The sequence below is a fragment of the Haliotis asinina genome, chromosome 15, assembly GCF_037392515.1.
Source record: "Haliotis asinina isolate JCU_RB_2024 chromosome 15, JCU_Hal_asi_v2, whole genome shotgun sequence".
Taxonomy (NCBI): Eukaryota; Metazoa; Mollusca; class Gastropoda; order Lepetellida; family Haliotidae; genus Haliotis; species Haliotis asinina.
The window spans coordinates 4158625-4179462 of NC_090294.1; the positions used below are offsets into that span (position 1 = coordinate 4158625).

Below are 20838 nucleotides of genomic sequence, written 5' to 3' on the forward strand. Positions count from 1 at the left end.
AAAGTTATAGGAGCAATGTCAGGCTACTACCTTGTTTGAGGAATGTATCCATCAATATCCACAAAAACTAGTGATATATAGTTCATCTGCAGATTTCCCAAGTGATGTGTCTTTTAAGAGTCTAATATACGAAAACGTGATGTATCATTTCAGTTTTTTCACATTGCTGTATAGTCTCATTGGTCACCCAAGATAGCACACCTGGCAACTAATTGCATAATGTGCGTCATTCTTTTAAAAAAGTTATTTAGTTACCCAATAATGAGCAATCAATCAATGTATTGGTGGTTAATCCTTTGAAAGAAGGGTGATGTTTTTACATAGACACAGACACGACAGAGTGTTTTCAGTATAGATTAGTAAATGTACAGACATAAACACTTCCGTTTGGCAAATCCCCATTTAAATCTGCATAAAAGTAATTAATCAATCAGTATGTTATTGGTTAATCCTTTGATTGATACAGACACAAGAAATGCCAAATGGGGGCCTTTGTCGGGTAATCTAAGTGGTGTTACCACTAATTATACCTGTTATAAATTCATTAACTGAGCATCAAGTGAATAATGACAAATATCGTGTAGGTTTATACCACCTAACATGGATTACAGCCTAGCGACACCAAGTGATTTTGACAGAATCATCAATGAAAACAAGAGTTGTAACTCAAAAACTAGGCAAAGCAGGAGACAAAACTAAATGATAGTAGATTGTGAGAACATACAGCTTTCAATTTTCACAACAGCTGTCGCGATTTCAGGTTTGTACAAACCTGTAAACGAAATAGTTTACCCCCTGAAATGTAGATGAAATCTGCATAGACCCTCATTTCTATATCTACAATTGCGTCATGGAGACGTGCCGCTCTGATTGGTTGAAATTTCGTTTGCGTTTGAGAATTGTGCACTGTTGTGAAAAAGGACAATTCAAGGTGATTAGAGATCAAAATGAGCAGTTTTAATTACGGGGTTTCATTTATAACAACGTCAATGAGTGATTTATGCATTTTCACCCCCTAGAGTATACGTGATCTTTAAAGAGATACTGCAGCTCTCGGGGACTACATGCTTGTTTCAGGACAGATTAGAGGCCATCTGACAGAGTGTACCTTATAATATGATTCTTCTGACTTGTGGTAGTGTTTAGGTCAGTTCAACCCTGATTAGTCTGCCTCACAGTCCCTGAACCACATTATTTTCCCTTCTGTCATGCTCTAAATGAAGTAAGTCCAGATTTCCTCAGGTTCTGAATCTCCCAAACATAGGCTTGTTTGTTAATATTTAGATCATATACATTCAGAGACAAAGCTTAAGTCTATACCCTGACCGGCCAGTTGAAAAGTTCTGATTAGCAATGGTAACATGAACATCAGTTTGATCTTGGAAGTGTCCTCACCCTCTTCATTAGCTGAGACCAGAAGACCTGGGACTTGTTGTGACCTTAGCGCCAAGGTGACCCTAACCCCCACACCTTAACATAGACTTAAGATAGCTTTGTGCAATCAGCTGCTGCTCAATCCTTACACCTGATAAAGAAATAAGGTAACATATGGGCCACTGAAGTATGTTTTAGTGATTTGGTTGTCATAGAGTTATAGTTTAAAGACACATCAAAGGCTTAAAGTGTCACAAGTTCAGATCTGTACAACTTCAGTGGTAACCAAAACAACACACCAAGAATCCTTATCAAGCAAATATGGGATTCAATACCAAAACAATCTGTTTTGACAGTAGAAATACTTGTAAACAGATGGTAAATAGTTAACAGAGGTCTAAGACTGTGTGTATCAGGACAACTTAAACTTTGAATTTCAGTTATTAATTTAATAAGTCACATCCTTCTGTAGCTCTGAACACGTATATGCTCACAAGAGCACCTCATGAAAACATCCATATTCTCTGAAGAGAGAACTTCAAAAAGCTCTTTGTTCATAACTGACACTTTAAATACATCTAATATTTCACTGAAGTGAACATGCTCATTTCACCAATAATATACCACGCCTCCTGACAGTCTGAAAATGACACCGTTATGAGCTACCCTCCATGGCCTCATTATACATACAACCTCAACTGCTGGGATTCTAGATCCACAAAGTAATTTCACAAACATTCATAAAGTTGGTGCTATCAATTTAATTATTTTGTCAATAAAAGCATAAATCAATGGCAGTATTTTGCCATCGCTATGTAACACGAGTGTGTCTCATCATCCCTCGCTATCACAAGCTCCCTGCATGGCCGCTTGCATTGATCTCAGTGTTGTTGCAGACTGACCAATGATTGGCAAGTTGGGCATGGACAGAAGCACCTCGGTGCCTGCACTACAACATCAAGTTCTGGCTGGCTTGCTGCCTCTGCTATGGAGAGTGGTTGTGCACTGTTGGTGAGAGTATTTAGTGCTGCTTCAGTAAGGTACACAGTCAGAACAACTCTAGAATCAAAGCTCTCTCTCTATGTGCCAGCACACACCTGCATGCATGTGTGTATACTTTTACTAGCATGCGTGATAAAATCATATCTTGAAGTACAAAAGTTTTAAAAAATGTTATAATAATTCTTACTCTCCTTATGAGAAAAAAAATCAAGCCCTGGAAACATATGAAAAAAATGTATTTCCAGGCAGAAATGATTGTAAATGGATGCTCTTGCCACACCAGCCAACAAAGATGAAAACTTCATGACAGACAGACAGTGCACTACAGACCAGAATATCCCATATTAGAAGAGAGTTAGAAGAGAGACAGAGATAAATCTGGAGTACACACAATGTCTTAGCCAGAATCTCCAGGGACAAGCACAACTACATCTCACTAAAACACATGAGTGTTTCATTACCAGTACTTTACACCTGCAGCCCCAGTTTTTTGTTTGATTGTTTCACAAATGCAACCTTCTGGATAGGGAAATACGATGTGTATCCCCTCTGTGTGTGAGTCAACATCCAGCTCCTTCCACACAGCAGGCCATTAAAATGTTATCACTACACCTTTGAAAACAGCTGTGGAATATATGCCTTAATAGCCCTTTAACTGTGTAAACAAAGTTTCCAAAGAAATATAAATATAAGTATCGGCTTTGTGAGTGAGTGTATTGACAGTACCACTCACACTAGAAGGGTATGAGCAGTGTATATGAATGAACACACACACACACACACACTTTGACAGACATCTTGTATACAGAGACAACAGACCATTTACATGGATAAAATTGTCAGGTCCTGTCAAGCACCTTTTATGAAAATATTAACACTGTCCTGATATGAGGATAGCATTTATAGCATTAAATAAAAAGAAAATCTTTTGTGAGTTTAGTTTTATGCCACACTCAGCAATATTCCAGCTATATGATGGCAGACAATCCAGTGATCAAGAGCATGAACATCGATCTGCACAAATGGTAACTGATGAAACATGTCAACAGAGTCAGCGTGGCTATCACTTGATCCTATTAGACACCTTACAACAAACATAGTTGCTTTCTGATTCAAGCTGATGACCTATTCTAACCCTTATCATCATTGGTGCAAAGGAAAAAAATGTTGTTCAATGACTGTCAGACAGTGTTCCTTGTGGTGTAATTTGAAAGAAATTGGTCATGTCATGAAGATTGTACACATTCCAAGTTCCTTATATGACAGTCCAATCCCAAGAAATTTACTCATTTTCGTAGTTTTCAAATGTACAAGTAGCAGTATTATTCACTATGTATATCTAGCTATCTGCTTCCAAGCATGCATTCACTTGATGAAGGAGTGATAATGTACTGGAAAACATCCTGTTCCTCATATCACAAACATTGCAATCAATATATTTCCCTTATCATCTGACATGTTTTATTCACTGTGGCAGCTGTTGCACACAGGACATATAGACAATGTAGGTTAGCAGTGTAATTACTACAGAATTTAACAGGTGATCGATGAATGACCGACCATATTTGATGTGGAACTTGGAGAAAAGGTTGTCTGAATCTAGCACTGAACAACACTGTTTATTGTCATCCTTGTACATGCCATTGTGTCGGTCATGTGCAATGGACCTGACATGACAAAACACTGTTGAGTGTCCACATAAATATTCATTAATTATTAAAGAGAGCAAGGGGTGCTCAAAGATTTATTATATTTAATTTCATGCTTGAAGTAAGTTCATGATGTGCAGTAATTGAGTGCTTGAATTAGAATACTGTAAAGAAAGAATTGACATATGACAAATTTGTATATTTGCATATACATCTGATTACATATACAACAATCAGACGCTTTGCACCTCTATTAAATATGTTCTGTAATATATACAAGTTCATCAAGTTTCTCATCATATTCAGTCTACGTGTGAAACGACAGCCTTAGCTCATTCCGCCCTTTGTGACTTGTTTACCTCAGCGATATTAAAGAGAGTAGAGGGAAGTAACTCTGCCTGTCACGCTACAGTATCCTGCCCGCCTTCCTCCAACTGCCATAAATGCTCCACGGCTATTGATCCTGACCCTCAGCAAATTGAGACGGACAATTTCTGAACAACTGATGAAATCTCACAACTCAATTTTGACTAAGGTGGAAGAAGTAATGCTGTAAAAATCAAATTATGAATCTCCTTGATGATTAGGTTTTCAGGACAAAAACAGCCCCAAGGAAAAAGGTTGCATCCTTGTGACTGAAGAAAAATCAACTACCATTAGATCTTAGAGAACGGTATTCACAAGGCGACAAAGTACACTGCCATGACAACAGTGCCATCAAGCAGTGATCTGATTGGTCACTACATGCTGCCATAACCAAGATTCCCAGTTATCAAACAGATGAAGAAACCATTAGTAAACATCAAACGCTAAGTGACATAGAATGGAAACCTATGGCTGATTTAACAGAAACATTAATTATTCACTGTGCTTGGAGATAATGGAAAAGACAAACTATGCAGACTTTGCATAACCTCGAGTCTTTGTACATCTATGAATAACATTCCACCAGAAGTGCAACAACAGTATTCAGTACTAATTTGCCAACATTATTAACACTTCAAATTGAAACGAAACTTCAATCCATTACATGAAATGAGTTCTTCAACTTCAGTTGAATCATACCCAAAGGAGTACCAACATGATAATCTAATTATGTTCACTTCTGCAGGCTTTTATCTTTGCTTCAAAAATGACGCCCTGTTTAACCTTTAAGAACCATTGCTCTTTAAAGAAGAGACACAGAATATACTTTGGAAATTGTGAATTTGTCTGAAATAGAAACGAGGCACCAAGTAGGGCTGTAATTGTCACGTTTAATGAGGATAGATGGTGTTTTCTAATTGGAAACTTATCATTTCTTTGTGATGGTCTCCGAAATGAGTTACAAAGCTTTCATTGTCAATAATCTGTCCTGACAGCTTTCTTATCAAACATGACATCCACATTTAACACAGCATAATTTTATTATGAATATTTCGTTTCATGTAACCATATTAGTGTTAGCGTGATCCGAAGTTCACACGAAAACATGACCAGCTGTTTATGTTATTAATTAGGTTTGTATCTGTAAATGTATGGATTGAACCCACCGTAAGTCCTGCATGAATGAGCTAATTAGGATTTCTCAGGCTTTGAACAGGTTTTCAGTTATGGCAAGGTGCAACAACATGATGTGGGTGGGAAAGGCAATACAACACGGCTTGTATATATTTAGCACTTATATAAATAACATAGTTTCACAATACTGCATTAATTATAATGAATATCTCATAAAATAATAACTCTTACTGATTGAGATTAGTGCCCATTACCATTAGCTAGTTCCCAAAGTTTCAGATGTTTCAAAAATATTTTGTTTAATATTGAAAACCCTTTTGTCAAAAAGTAGTCATCATAAGTATGGCAGGTTGGGTGAAATAGAAGATTGTTGTACTTGTTGCAGGTATGTTGTTAGACTAAGTCTTAGTTTCTGAATATATATAAGTTTGATAGTAACAAACAAACCCATTTTAACTGAAAAGGATACCCAAGGAGATCAGAGACTCAGAACCTGAGGAAATCTAGACTTGCTTCATTTAAGGCTTGGCATTAGGCAAAAATAATGTGGTTCAGGGACTGTGAGACAGACTTAAAATATTGCCAACAGGTTTTGTAAAATCCTCAAACATGGCACCCAGCTGGCCAAGGACCTACATCCAACTAATCAGTTTAATTATCTGTCAAAGAGTTTCTTCTTCCAAAATGATCTACTTTTTTACTTAAAATGCTTTATGCCATTTTTCAAATTTAGGAGTTAAAAGAAAAGAATATCATTATAAAGTTCATGTTTTGAAATAATTTGGTAAATCTTGGCTGAGATTTGACATCCTGAAGAATGTCAAAAAAGAAGATCTGTAGAATATTCTAACAACTGTAGAAAGAAATTAGTAAGGAAGGATTCAGGGTTGGAGTGATCAGAGAAACATGTTTGTCCTGAGGAGGCTGGATGCTTCACTTGCCCCGCTGTAGTAATGATGTTCTTTGTGCTTTGCTGTAATCATACGTGGACTCATCATTCAACCACAGGCACTAGGATGGCTGACAGTGGCTGAATGGTCAAGGGACCTATCCGATATCACGATGTCAATCCTGGGCTCCAATACAAGGCTGAATGGTCAAGGGACCTATCCAATATCTCTAGGTCACCTTCAGACACTCTGATAACTGACTGGTCAAGGGACCTATCCAATATCTCCATGTCAATCCTAGGCACCACTACAAGGCTGACTGGTCAATCGATCACATACAACTACTGGTGAGGTGACAGCATGGAGAATTCATATTTAGTTTCTGTTGAATTGTACAAAAAAGAACAGTGTGTTGATGCATGACAGCCTTAGTGCCATAATCATAGAACGTTTCAAATTATTTTCAAACTAATTCATGTAAATCTCTGAAGGAGGTTAATTTTCATCATTGCCCCATTTTGAACTTGCAATCAAAATAAGGTGTGCACTCAAGGAATTTGCATGTGCAAGTGTGGGATGAGCACATCCACATTCCTCGAGTACACATTAATTAACAAATAAGGTTAGTGGGGGAGTTATATGAAAGAAGATGGTGGTGAGATCGCCAAGGGACTGTGGACATCTCCATGGCTACCGAAAGCTGAGCTTGTGCTGCCCCCCACCTGGGGATCATACAGCGCCCTCTACAGGCCCGCTAGTAGGCGTTACACCTTGTTCTGGCCTCAGATAAAAAGCAGTGTCTAAAACTCCTAAGCCCATCTGGGCTGCAAGCATGCTCACCCACACCTCCTAATGGGCACTCCTGTTGCACATCAAGAGGCAGAGTAAGATGTATGTCTACACCACCTTGAAAAACAACAGGATTACACGGTAGAACTCTATAGATAGCTAGGTACTGCGTGTGTGAGTCAAAAAGCTGTGAGGAAAAATATTCAGAGATTCTCATAGTTGTTGGTCATTTACTTGAAGTTTCTCTGGGAATCATTTAAGGTAGCAAGTAAGAATTGATTTGCGGCACAAATTATCTGATGACCTGTTTTGGTTTTTTTAAAAAACACACTAATTTTAAATCACAAAATACTTTCTGAGTAGTACTGATGTAAAGTAATGTTTCCTTGTAATTTTCCAGCATCATTAATTATGATAACAAGATACCCAACAATAATTATGCACCAAAGTCTGTTTACAAAGAGCTTGATTACTGTGATATGTGTATTATTACCCTAGTGAATGTATTCGTGTGCTCTTGAATTAAAGTCTCAGCTCCCTGAGGAGAATACAGCCTATGAGAAGCCAGAAAGTTGACTATCACATTACCATTATGTCCATTTGCAGCTGTTTTAGAACTGAACACAGTCATTTGCCACAGAAGACTTGACATGAAACATGTCAGCATAGAGCAAGAAAGTCTTGCTCCAAGGCTGTACCGAAGGCTATGCCCATGGATATATAGCAAGTCTACCCTGTAAAAAGGCAAGTCTAGAAAAGTGGACTGTATAATATAAGGATACCCGTCTGTTATCAATACTTTTTAGAAATTGTCCTCTTAAGTATTAATGATCGCTTTAGAGATTTGTGCAAGTTTAGGAAGAGGACTGAAGTCATAGAAACCCTCAGGCATCAAACAGAGGCTGTGGTGAATTGACCAATGTTGCACGACTGTGCACTGTATGCAGGAGCATGTATACAGAATACATGTATATATTAACAGACTTCACAAATAAGCACACTGACTACTTCTAACCTCTGAGTTGGGTGGCAAGAGACACCTGGAAATTTGCTTCATACATTGTTGCCATGTGGGGAATCAAACCCGAGCCTTAAGCATAACAAGCGAACACTTTAACCCCAAGGCTACCCCTTTGGTCACTTGATACAGAAAGATGGCACTGTGTATTCATGATACAGACACCATCATATTCACCACGTGAGGAGCAAATAATGTTATGAAACAATTGTCAGAACTGTTCAAACATCTTGAGTGAGAGGGTAATACAAGAATTTTCTCACAGGGTTCATAAAGTCAAAGATTGTTTACATGTACTGCTTTCGATGATGATGATGATGATGATGTCCGTATCTGACCATCAAGCAAGTAGCATTAAACAAGATGCTGTGTTTTTCAATCTTTTATTTTAACACTTGCTGATTGAGAATCAGCCTACGTTTTCAAACAGCAGCCACCAATAAAGAGGATGATAACATTTAAATGACATGGTGTTAGAGGTGTTATCATGCAAGTTTTGTGATTCTATCGCGATAGCTGCCTAAGCTATGGCTGGCTGACTGGCATGCAAATCACAATGTGCTATAAACCCCTAATTGCCAGGTCTTCAATAATTAACACACAATCTTTGAGATTCTTAAATCAGCAAATGGCACGCACCTAGCATTATCAGGTAAAATGGTGCCTTTTCCTAACGAAAAGTCAATACTTGTTACAGCACTGCACTCAAGACAAAAGGTTAAGCCAAGACCTATAGGAGAATGTCCTGAGGTCTACAGACCCATGCCAGTTATGTTTGGACACTTGACGTAGTTTCTATAGACTTACATGTAGCATTAATAATTATATAACTTTCATGAATTTAATTTTCATAAGATCCAAGTCAAATTTTGCACATTTGTGAAGAATCATCTCATCTACAATCACCTAATTTGTTTGATTTTCTGTTGCGTATTTATCAAATGGCAACAAGTTGATTGACATATACACAGTGCCAAGAACGCTTTAACATGAAGGCATCTGGGATTGTTCATTGTGGAGCCAAACGTAAGTTGATAAATGTGATGTCATTAGTTTAATAGTGGTCTGAAAAATGAACAGAAATTATGAATACAGAGCAGAGATGATTTCACAGTTGCCTGTCAAATTTTCCAAAGATCTATCCTAAACTCATTTCATGAAAATTATTTATGTTACACTAAATTAACATGTAAGTCCATGTACATTATGTTAAGAGTCTGAATATAACTGATACGGGTCTCAACATGCTGGTTCTGCAGAATGGGCTTGATACTGAAAACCCTTTGTCCTTTAGAAATAGCACTGTTAGGCCATAAAAGACTACAATCAAACACTGAGGAATTACTGTTAAACATTCATCAGCTGACGTAACTCAGTGTAACAGACACACAACCATGGTGGTATACTTAATGTATGAGTGCTGCAAAATATATTAAAAGAAGTGACTTGACATATTGCATGATATTCTGACTTTGACTGGCTGGCTGAGGACATATTTACTGCATGATGTACATGATATGCAAACCAGTTTCCATCTCAACAAACATCAACTGACGTCAATTCTTAGGCAATTAAACATAGCCAACAATTCAGGTGCATATGTCAATCACAAAGATACATATTGAGCCTTGTCATGCATATCTCCCTGGCTGAATGGCTGAATATTTTCATTTTAATATATATGGTCGTATATAAGTATATTGATATATGAGTAAACTGGCTTTCACAATGGCCGGGATGCCCTAGGGATAATGACATGTATGTTAACACAGAAACTCAATAGTTGGGACCCTGTGATTTAACAATGTGTTCCTGAAAGGGAAACAACACTACATTGTGAACAGTGGCTCTGTAGACAAGATGGTATCTGGTGTTCCTCTGCATGTGCAAGCTCAACAGTAAACAGTCGAAGGTGTGCATATTGTAAAGAACAACTTAAACGTTTTTGAAATGACAAAACTGTCAACAAGTTCCAGGTGTGCGACTCCCTAATAATGCACAGAGCAGTTCCCATGAACTATTCAGAAACTATTTCTGAAAGATGACAGCTTGCATTTCTCCACATACTGAACAAAAAACAACAACAGGTATCAAGAATATTTGTTGGGATACTGTCATTAAGTACAACTGAACAGTTTTGTGAAAATATCCCTAAAATACTAAAATCCCTCAATGTTCAGAGAAGATACAACAAGCAATGAAAATAAAAAAAAAAATTTCTAAAGTATTTGATGTTTTGAATTAAATAATGAATTAAAATGAGTTAAAATTTGATCAAAATTAAAATTGCACTGAAATAAAGTCTGGTAACTAAGTGCAAGATCGTTCATACTTTGACAAATATGAATCATTAATATGCATTCGATGCCTAAACCTCATGCTCCAAATGAGGATGTGGGGCAATATGTACACGTCTTTCTGCTCCAGAGGCTTGGAGCAAGCTCGGCAAGCACACGCTGTAAACACGATCACTGAATCAATGAATGTAGGCAAAACTATTATCTAAAATGCACAAATTACAAATGGCTGAAAAAGTACAAATGTTATGGAATGATTAGATATAGAGAAAAATGAACAGGTCATGTCGTGCTGAATATCATACAGAACTAGATAGACAGATAGTGCTGGCCAGGACACAAGGACTTTCAGAAGAAATCAAGATATGTTGGAATAATTTTCTTGAGAGTTCATTGTGTTAATACTGCATAAAGAAATCTCCTTTGACAAGCATTAGAAGCCATCCCGAAATCCATGTGCAGATGTCTCCCATATTACCCCCAAATAGATTTGGTAATGTGATTTGCTGTTAGCCATGTTGAGAGCTTCCCCATTCAGCTCATGGGCTGTCCAAAAGTAAACATATTATTTGACGTTCTTCTTGAACTAAAACAGTAATTCAATCATTCATTACCCTTGATAGTGTGTTTCTTTATTCAATGTTCTTACACAAGCAAATGGAAATTATATTACCAGACGGCTTCTTAATGGAGTGGAACAGCAAGTGTACAATTTTGCTGTAGATTAGACTTGTCCTTGTGTTGTGTCCAGCATTGTAGAACTAGATGTTTAGAGTGCTCGTGCACAATCACGGTAGAAGAGCACAGCAAACCCTCAACATATGCCATCCTACAGAACCTGTTTACATGGAAACCCCATGGTACCAACTGCCTCATTAATACATCACATTAATTATCAATACACTATCTGGAACTGTCTTGAAGACCATTTATTTGGAACACTCTGAAGTATCTGGGGACCATGATATTGGACTGGACAGTTACAACATTCATTATTCATGTCAAACACTTTAGTTATGTATATTGTTCAAGTGCCCTTACTTCAATTTTATTGTTCATCAGCTGCATATACATTTCAATTGTCCTATATACTCAAGCACATATTTCAATTGTACTGTTCAAGAGAACCATTCACTTCAATTTGACTGCACCATGTGATGCACAAGTTTTGGGTTTATCATCTATGTGCTGTATATTCATTTCAATAGACTTTTCTAGTCAAGCACATATTTATTCAAATGTACTGTTCAAGTGAAACACTTATTTCAATTGAATTGTTCATGTGCCAAATATATTTGTTTAAATTTACTTATCTACTCAAGCACATATTTCAATTTCATTGTTCACGTGAAACACATATTTCAGTTGTACTGTTCAAGTGAACCACATTTTAATTATTTTTCTGTCTGTACTATAAATGACTTTGTGCAAGTGACGCATAAATTTAAATTAATTGGCTGTCTGCTCTGCTATCAGTGATATACAGTCAAAGTGATATTATACTTCAATTATTTGAAAGTCAATTGAGCTATAAATGATTTACAGTTAAAGTGATTTTATACTTCAATTAATTGAATGTTGAGGATGAAGGTTTTTATGGGTACACAACTTTTTTCTTGCAATGGATGCAACCTTTCGGTGTTGATTCTAACACCGTTATCAAGTAAAAGATTTACACTGAAATGTCGCATCCATTGCTAGAAAGAAGTTGTTTATCTATAAAAGTCTTCATCCTCATCATACTAAGTTCTAAAATGGCACTAAAAGGAGCAATTGAATGTCTATTGTGCTATCAATGATATACAGTTAAAATGACATTATACTTCAATTAATTGGATGTTGGTTATATAATTGACATACTACTCAAGAGATGCATATATTCCAAACTTCCTGATGATTCCTGTGCCATAAATTGTGCATACATGCTGATAAAGTGACTATATTCCTCTTTCAAAGCATTGTAAGAAATCATGGTTTCCAGACCATTTCATATACCTATCACAGGTTTAACACACCGTGATGATCCATCACCTGTTTGTGGTGGCATTTCTGTAGTGCTTTCCTAAGAACTCGCTACAAGTGTAAGTCTTCATGTTCACCAATCCTCTCCCTGCCTGTACTCTTAACCTCCCTGTATAATTGATGTCATTCTGCTATCTGGTGAAGCCACGTTGCCTGGGATTGATGAGCCAGGAGGAATGTAATCCGTATACCATCTGATTTTTCACACTTGCTTTATTTTTTTAAATGGCTACAAACAAATTATCATTTCTTTAGTTCATTGCAAACTTCTGCTGTCATGCATCTGAGGATAGTAATACATCTTTCTTATTTGATTGTAGTCAAAATATGCTGCATATATATAAATGGTAGATATAAGCTGTAATCTTTTCATATTTATATCTGAATATATATACCAGTGTATAAACTCATCTATAGATTAATGGTTATTTTTGTATTGTGTCATGACTCTACTTTTTAATCGTAGTGTTTCACATTGTCCATAGATGTAAAATAACTGTACAGCCGTTAACTATCTAGTTTTAAGTATGAAAAGGCACATGTATAAATTGTGACTTCAATGCAACACCTCCACAATGATTTCATACACCTGTCATACACCTGTCTATGCATATTCTATATGAACACTATTTTATTGATGTTTAAATGTATACAAATCCTAAACTGTAACATGCTCCAATGCTAGGATAAATACATAAACAACTGATTGCGATTAGTACTATGTAATAGTCTTGTAATCCTTTCCTCTAATCGGACATATGTTGAAGGGATGTGTGAGTTCGTCTTGGCATCACATGCTTTAAGTCCTGTGTGCTATGCTCAACACAACACCAAATAAATAAACAAAACTGCAAAGTTGGAGGCCCAGAGAGATAGAGTGCTCATAATCAACGAACTGACATCAGAACATAAAGTCCAATAATATGACGAAAATTTGGCATTCCCAGAATACTAACTCAATATTTAAACTCAAGTCGGAAGAACTCATAAAATTATTAAAATCACACCCTTTCACTGTTTGATGGCAATGAGACAACATCTGATCCTCTTATACACTTGATGAAGTTTCCCTGTTTATTTTGTCCGTTTTGGTTACAATGATTCTACACCAGTCCTGATTGATGCAACAGGGGTTTGTTCTGTCACTATGATTAAACATCCTTCTAATCTCATTCTATACACAAAGTATGCTTGTCAGAATTCATGTATTCCAGACATGCAAATCATTAACATTGAATAAATGTCACACAAAAATCCAATTCATGGGTTTCATCATGGTTTAAATTAACTGTTAGAACAATTTGAACTGATAAAACAATGTTGGATATTGCTTGAACATTTTCCTCAGGAATTTTCTCAACAAAGCATTACATTTGTTTTAAATCTCTTCTTACATTTATGAAATTTACTGTCACTTTGTGAACAAACTTAAGTAAATGTAACAGAAATTGAAATGAAGTTATACTAACTTAATAAGACATTCTGGTTACTTAAGCTGTTTCAGTTACTGTTCTGATTTTCGTCTATTGCCTCATCAACATAACAAACTGAATAAAATAAACATTGTGTTGTAAAAATACCTCCAAGTTGGACCTTGTCGTATATATTACCCATGGTGGTGAAGACGAGATGGAGCAGATCATTTGCTGGAGGTCAACAGTGTTGCAGCACACGGTGGTAGGAGAGAAGCAACACTAACACACCATATGACATAAACAGTCTGCCAGTCTGTACATCCGTGTATCCAAACTGCTTCTACAGCTGAAGCATACCAAAGATCATCTCAAACAGAAGCTGTATGTGAAGTTTACAAATGTTAACTTCAGGTAATGAAATCTTGCCTCAGATGATAAGCTTGATCACTATTTCTTCTCTTGCTTCCGTGACAATTTGTTGTGACCTCGATGCCATGGTAATAACTTGTTTGTCCCTGGGTTTCATCAACAACACCTACAAACTACCACTACTAATAGAGTCAGCAAGAATTAAAAGGATGTCATGTACAGGTGATGGATCACATTAAACACGAGCAGTCCCCGTAATGACCATGCTGGTCACTGGACAGTCCATGAGGACCCCTCACATCTCACAGCTGTAAACAGTTATCCCGACCACAGATTACCCATGCTAGCTATCTCAGTCGGATTTACTCCACATGCATCTTCCAGAGTCAGCTGACAGCTTTACCCGTACATCGCTGCTGCTGCCACAGCGCCATTCACCAATACTAAGCCAGCTTGAGGATGGTGAGCTGGCAGTAGCTAGGCTGCTCATAGACGGGGGCTCGGACGCAGCGTCAGGCTGAGATGAAGCACACAGCCAGGTAGCTGTCCCCCAGTGCCACAGTGTTGCACTACTGACACTGCTCTTTCTCTCTCCCTCTGCTAGAATCCTGCTATGTCCGTCCGTGACTAATCAATACTCGGGTGACTGCCGCCTGACAGTTGTGTCGTGGAAGCCTCCGCTGAGACTAGATGTAGAGGAAGAGGAGGAGACTCTCACACCTGTCGCAAGTGTCACCATTCCCACCTTCTAAACGATGCCTGCCGCATGTATGGTGAAACTCTGTGTAGGAGGCTGAAGGTGGTCGCTCACCTGATGCATATCTGAAGATACTGACAATTCAGCAGGGTGTGCTGGACCAGGCTTTATTACATGTAAACATATACCTACACATACAACACTGAACCCTGATTCTGTCAGTCAGGTTTAACACAAAGACTCAGAAACACAATACAGTCAAACTGCCATCAAAAGTATTCCGCATGGACTTATATTTATAGAGTGCTTAGATGCTCATAATGAGCTTACAGGTATTTTTTGTCAACAAACAGTGAATGCTGTCACGCATGCCCTGCACCTCATTACGCAGATGAAAGTGGTTTCTGGTAGAGTGTAGGTATCTTATTACCTTGATACAGCTATCAACAATGCATTCCTTCCTTGTAATGATTGATTAACTGCATAAATGGCCCAGGAGCAAGACAGGAACAAGATAGCAGGTGTTAAATTGAGGTTTAACAGTTTTACCACCTTCACAGCACTTTTACTGACAGGAAGTAACCACAATATTTTAGGCTGATCTTTTGGGTCATTCTCCGCCATTGCATGTTTCATTGCCCAAGATGAGCAGTTCCTTCAGATATGGACAGCACGCTGTGTTAACTCACTTCATGCAGAATTGTAAACTTTGAACATTTAATCAACAGGAACAAAAAACGGATTTATCAGTGAAGGGTTCAAACAGACACAAACCACAGTGTTGTTTACACTAACTCTTTCTCCCTCACTTTTATCATCGCCATTATTAAATTAATGTAATTGAAGGTCAATTACAACTTTTTGGCACAGATTTTCTGTCAGTTTACCCCTGGCAGGAGGTAAAATACACAAATTAATGACATGATCAGGGTTAATATAAAGATAATTTTCAGTAGGGAGATGAAGACAGGGCCCTGTTTCACAAAGATGTCATAGCGCTACTACTGTTATACAATGTACAGGAACTTAAGACTTGTGACACCTGTAGTGTTATGATAGCTTTCTGAAATAGGGTACAGAAACCTATGAAGATCAGACACATTATTTAAATTTTCTGTGACTCTAGCAAATCTTAAGATATGATTAAACGTAAACCAGGAACACTGGACAGTCTTGTCTCACTAGTTTCCAACAGACATCATTTGAGGACAAACTTTATGGATGAACAACTTCTATATTCGGGTGATGTGACATTTCAGAACAGATTCTTGTATCCAAATCTTTGAAGGTCATTTAGAAGTGGAATGCATAGGAAAAGCCATATTTATGGACGTCAACTTCTTTATTGTGAATAACACGACGTGTCGGAGTGTATGCTTCCTCCTTCATCAGTGATCACCTGATGAAGGAGGAAGCATATGCTCTGAAACATTGTGCTATTCACAATAAAAAAGGTAATATCCATTAATCTTGCTTTTCAGATTCTTGTATCATTGTCAAGCACATATCAACATCATGCTGTGATTCATTTGAAGTTATCTGAGTACTTACATACATCTGAGGATATTTGAAAATGGTCATGTGTAATGACTGCTTTTTTTAGTAATGAAATAGCAATAAGGGTGGGATTCAAAACATGGACCAGACTCGACTCGATGGAGAGGATATGAACTTTTCCAAAAGGACATTTGTAACAGAGACAAACGAGAAACACTGAAGCAGCAAGGAGGTATACTATCAAACAGCATCATTTTTTTTTTGTCAACAAAAAATCAGTATTATTGGTTGGATGATATGACATTTATACACTCACTTCTCTCCCCTGTAGACATATCCCCTGCTGAAAACTAGCTGTTGATCATGTATTGATGGGTTCACCAATAAGCCACAATGTACATAGTTTGACACCTTCCTGCCAGGAACATCAGTGAGGGGAAGGACACTGGTCATGTAGCTCAACTAGCAACAGGTTCAGGCACAGTGTGCCACAATGTAGAGCACATGACCATTGCATTGAATACTGTTGATATACTCCTCAAGAGATATTATAAATTATAATGCATACATGTTTTTGAGTTACCTTTTGAAACACAGGAATTAAAATCACTCATACACAACATGGGTGATTACTTGCTCTCTTTTTCCCCTCCTCTTTTAACATTTTCATTATTAACTTACAATATTTTTTTCTTTGTCAGGGTTATTCTAGATACATTTTTAAATTCTGGATTTAATATCACTTATATCGCCGTTTGAATATATTTTTGTAAATCTCCACATTTTATCTTTTCGTAATCAAGATATATTAACCCTTCTTAATAACACAAAAGAAAGAGAAAGAAAGAAAGAGAATGTGTGTGTGAGAGAGAGAGAGAAAGAAAGAAAAGAAAGAGAGAGGGAGAGATATGTAGCCAATGGATATAATGTCACTCACATCACTGTTTGAATTTATTATTAGAAATATCTCCACTTTACCTTTTCATAATCAAAATATATTAATCACATTACATAACAAATGAGAAAGAGAGAGAGTAGTTATTGTGTGTTGTTGTGGAAGACAGAATGAAGAGAACTTGATGGGTGTGCTGTGGAAGACAGAATGAAGAGAACTTGATAATATGTGTGCATATGTGTATGTGTGTGTGTATGTGTGTTGTTGTGGCAGATAACCCTTAAAGAGCCTTGTGTGTCTGTATGGTATTGTATGTGTGTGTGTGTGAGAGAGAGAGAGACATGCTTACCCAGTTGACTGAATGTGAAGACAAGACAAATGAGAATGTTTGGTATCTCTGTTCAAGTAAAAAATTAATAAATTTTGCAATTAGTGAAGAGTGGGAGAGTTTAGCTTTACACTGCATTTAGGAACACACTGCCAACATCATGACCAGGAACACCAGAAACGGGGTTCACACTTTGTACCGATGTGGTGAAACAAACCTTGTGATGAGCGAATGCTTTAACCACTAGGCAACCCCACCACACCTGCAATTCATAAGATAACTTGAAATTATTGCAACTATATAAGAGAAGGACACAACTCTGCTATTTCTTTTACAACAGACAGTAAGTCAGTGTGTGTGTGTGTGTGTGTGTGTGTGTGTGTGTGTGTGTGTGTGTGTGTGTGTGTGAAGGAGAGTGAAGACATCAGATCACCTACAATGACTTCACCATGATCCATTTGGACACTGACATATAGACAAGTGAGAGGCGTTATGTGATCAGAGAGCAATAATTGAATCCAAGAATCATGTAAAGGTTAACACAAATTAAGAATTTCCATTAAAATGTAAATGAGAGCTATCAGCAGCGATGTTGCAGTAGACAGCTGAATGTCAAACAGTGATACCAGAATAGTAATACTAGAATAACTGTGGTCTTATCGGTCTTCGATGAACAAAACCATAAACTGCACACATCGTGGTGCACAACTGTCCTCATCACCCCAAAAGCAATGAGCACACCTCACAAGCCTTATAGTTAAATCACACTGGCCTGGAACACTTTGCAGACCTGGAGTAAAGAAACCTTTTGATGTCTTTTTCAGCATGCATCAATATGCCTGAATGTTATGACACCTGAAAGACAGATATATACAATAGATAGGGCCAAGACACTAAATTGTCACCAGATCTTCAGGAATCTCAAACACGAATGAGTGAGTGAGTGAGTGAGTGAGTGATACATATAGATAAACCATCTGATAATCAGTGAATGTTGGTAATAAACAAATGGTAGCTTTGTTATCATGAAGACTGAATCAGCTTAGAGTTGAGAGAGGGAAAGAGAAAACGTACTAGACACAAGGAGGAGTGCTTGGTGTGTTGTGGCAGACAGAAAGAAGAGAACTTGATATGTGTCATGGAAGACAGATTGAAGATAATTTGATGTGTGCGTTGTGTATGTGTGCATGTGTGTGCGTGTGTGTGTGTGTGCGTGCGTGCGTGCATGCGTGTGTGTGTGTGTTGCTGTGGCAGACAACCCTAAAAGAAGAGCCTTGTGTGTGTCCGTATGGCATAGAGAGAGAGACATGCTTACCCAGCTGACTGAACGTGAAGACAAGTTTCTCCATCTTTGGGTAACAGGAAGGTGTCGGCTAGAGAGGTTTAGCTTCTGGTATGGCTTCACAGTGGCATAAATGTAATATTTTCAGAAAGAATTAAAAATGGTAATATTGATGTCATTGGAATATTTTACCAGAACTGACATCAAGCACCTTCATACTTGTGAACCATCGAAATAGATACGCAATAAAACATTCATAACAAGCAAAAATAGCTCAGCTACCACTAAATTTACAGTCTTCTTCAGTTTTTAATAACAAGGGAAATGTCAAAGAGGAAAACATTCAGAGTGACGTCATATTTCTGTTCTATATCCAATTTCTTGAGTTAAATCTGATACTGTAAACTATTATCAAGTATTAAATCCATGGCTATGGAACATGATAATGCCAAGCAGACGTACAACATTAAGGATTGTACTCCATCACTTTATTATTTATCCTGATGTTTTCTTGTAACTAATAATCACGTGATGACGACATTTGTGATGCATTTCAACACTTTCCAAATTTGACCACTCACACCATTATTAGGGTGAAGGTTGAGAGAATAATGTAGCAATCAAGCCAACTGATCTTGCTCTCACTAGGAACATACACGCCATCTACTTCAACGCTCCTCTAAATACAAGCATTCATATACAACTTTCAACGCACAGACACACCATCTGTTTTGACACATTGTTTAACATGCAACCTCCGAAAACAGGATGTGTGGATCAGTTTCTTGGATAACCAAAGCAAATACCAATGCTGCACAGTGTTGTAGCTTCCTGGATAGCAGGAACAATACCAACAGTGCTCAGGGTTGTGCTTCCTGGACAGCAGGAGCGATACCAACAGTGCTCAGTGTTGTAGCTTCCTGGACAGCAGGAGCAATACCAACAGTGCCCAGTATTGTAGCTTCTTGGATGACAGAAGTGATACCAACAGTGCTCAGTGTTGTAGCTTCTTGGACAGCAGGAGCGATACCAACAGTGCTCAGTGTTGTAGCTTCCTGGACAGCAGGAGCGATACCAACAGTGCTCAGTGTTGTAGTTTCTTGAACAGCAGGAGCGATACCAACAGCGCTCAGTGTTGTAGCTTCTTGGACAGCAGGAGCAATACAAACAGTGCTCAGGGTTGTAGCTTCCTGGACAGCAGGAGTGATACCAACAGTGCTAAGTGTTGTAGCTTCCTGGATGACAAAAGTGAAACCAATTGTGCTCAGTGTTGTGACTTCTTGGACAGCAGGAGCTATACCAACAGTGCTCAGTATTGTAGCTTCATAGACAGCAGGAGAGATACCAACAGTGCTCAGTGTTGTAATTTCTTGGACAGCAAGAGCGATACCAACAGCGCTCAGTGTTGTAGCTTCTTGGACAGCAGGAGCAATACCAACAGTGCTCAGGGTTGTAGCTTCCTGGACAGCAGGAGCAATACCAACAGTGCTCAGGGTTGTAGCTTCCTGGATAGCAGGAGCAATACCAACAGTGCTCAGGGTTGTAGCTTCCTGGACAGCAGGAGCAATACCAACAGCGCTCAGGGTTGTAGCTTCCTGGATAGCAGGAGCAATACCAACAGTGCTCAGGGTTGTAGCTTCCTGTATGACAGAAGTTATACCAACAGCAATTAGAGGTGTATTGCCTGAATTAGTTTGAGTAACTCAGATCCACAGCAGAAATCAGGACATGACACTTAAAAGACAGGAAACCATTAGTGTGGTATTGACCAAGTGTCAATATTGCCACGGCAGATGAAGAGTTACTGTCACTGG

The 20838-nt window shown here is 37.9% G+C and overlaps 1 protein-coding gene across 8 annotated transcripts in view; it reads right to left on the reverse strand.

Annotated features, from left to right (window-relative positions):
* Positions 1-20838, reverse strand: part of LOC137265941 (Kv channel-interacting protein 4-like) — a 435955-nt gene that overhangs the window by 63714 nt on the left and 351403 nt on the right. The window contains exon 1 of one of the 8 annotated variants that reach the window (XM_067801423.1): positions 14122-14899. The exons of the other annotated variants lie outside the window; for them this stretch is intronic. Within the exon in view, the coding sequence (XP_067657524.1) occupies positions 14122-14155 (34 nt within the window). The 5' untranslated portion in view covers positions 14156-14899. Of the gene's footprint in view, positions 1-14121; positions 14900-20838 lie in introns of those variants that run through there. 8 annotated transcript variants of the gene reach the window in all.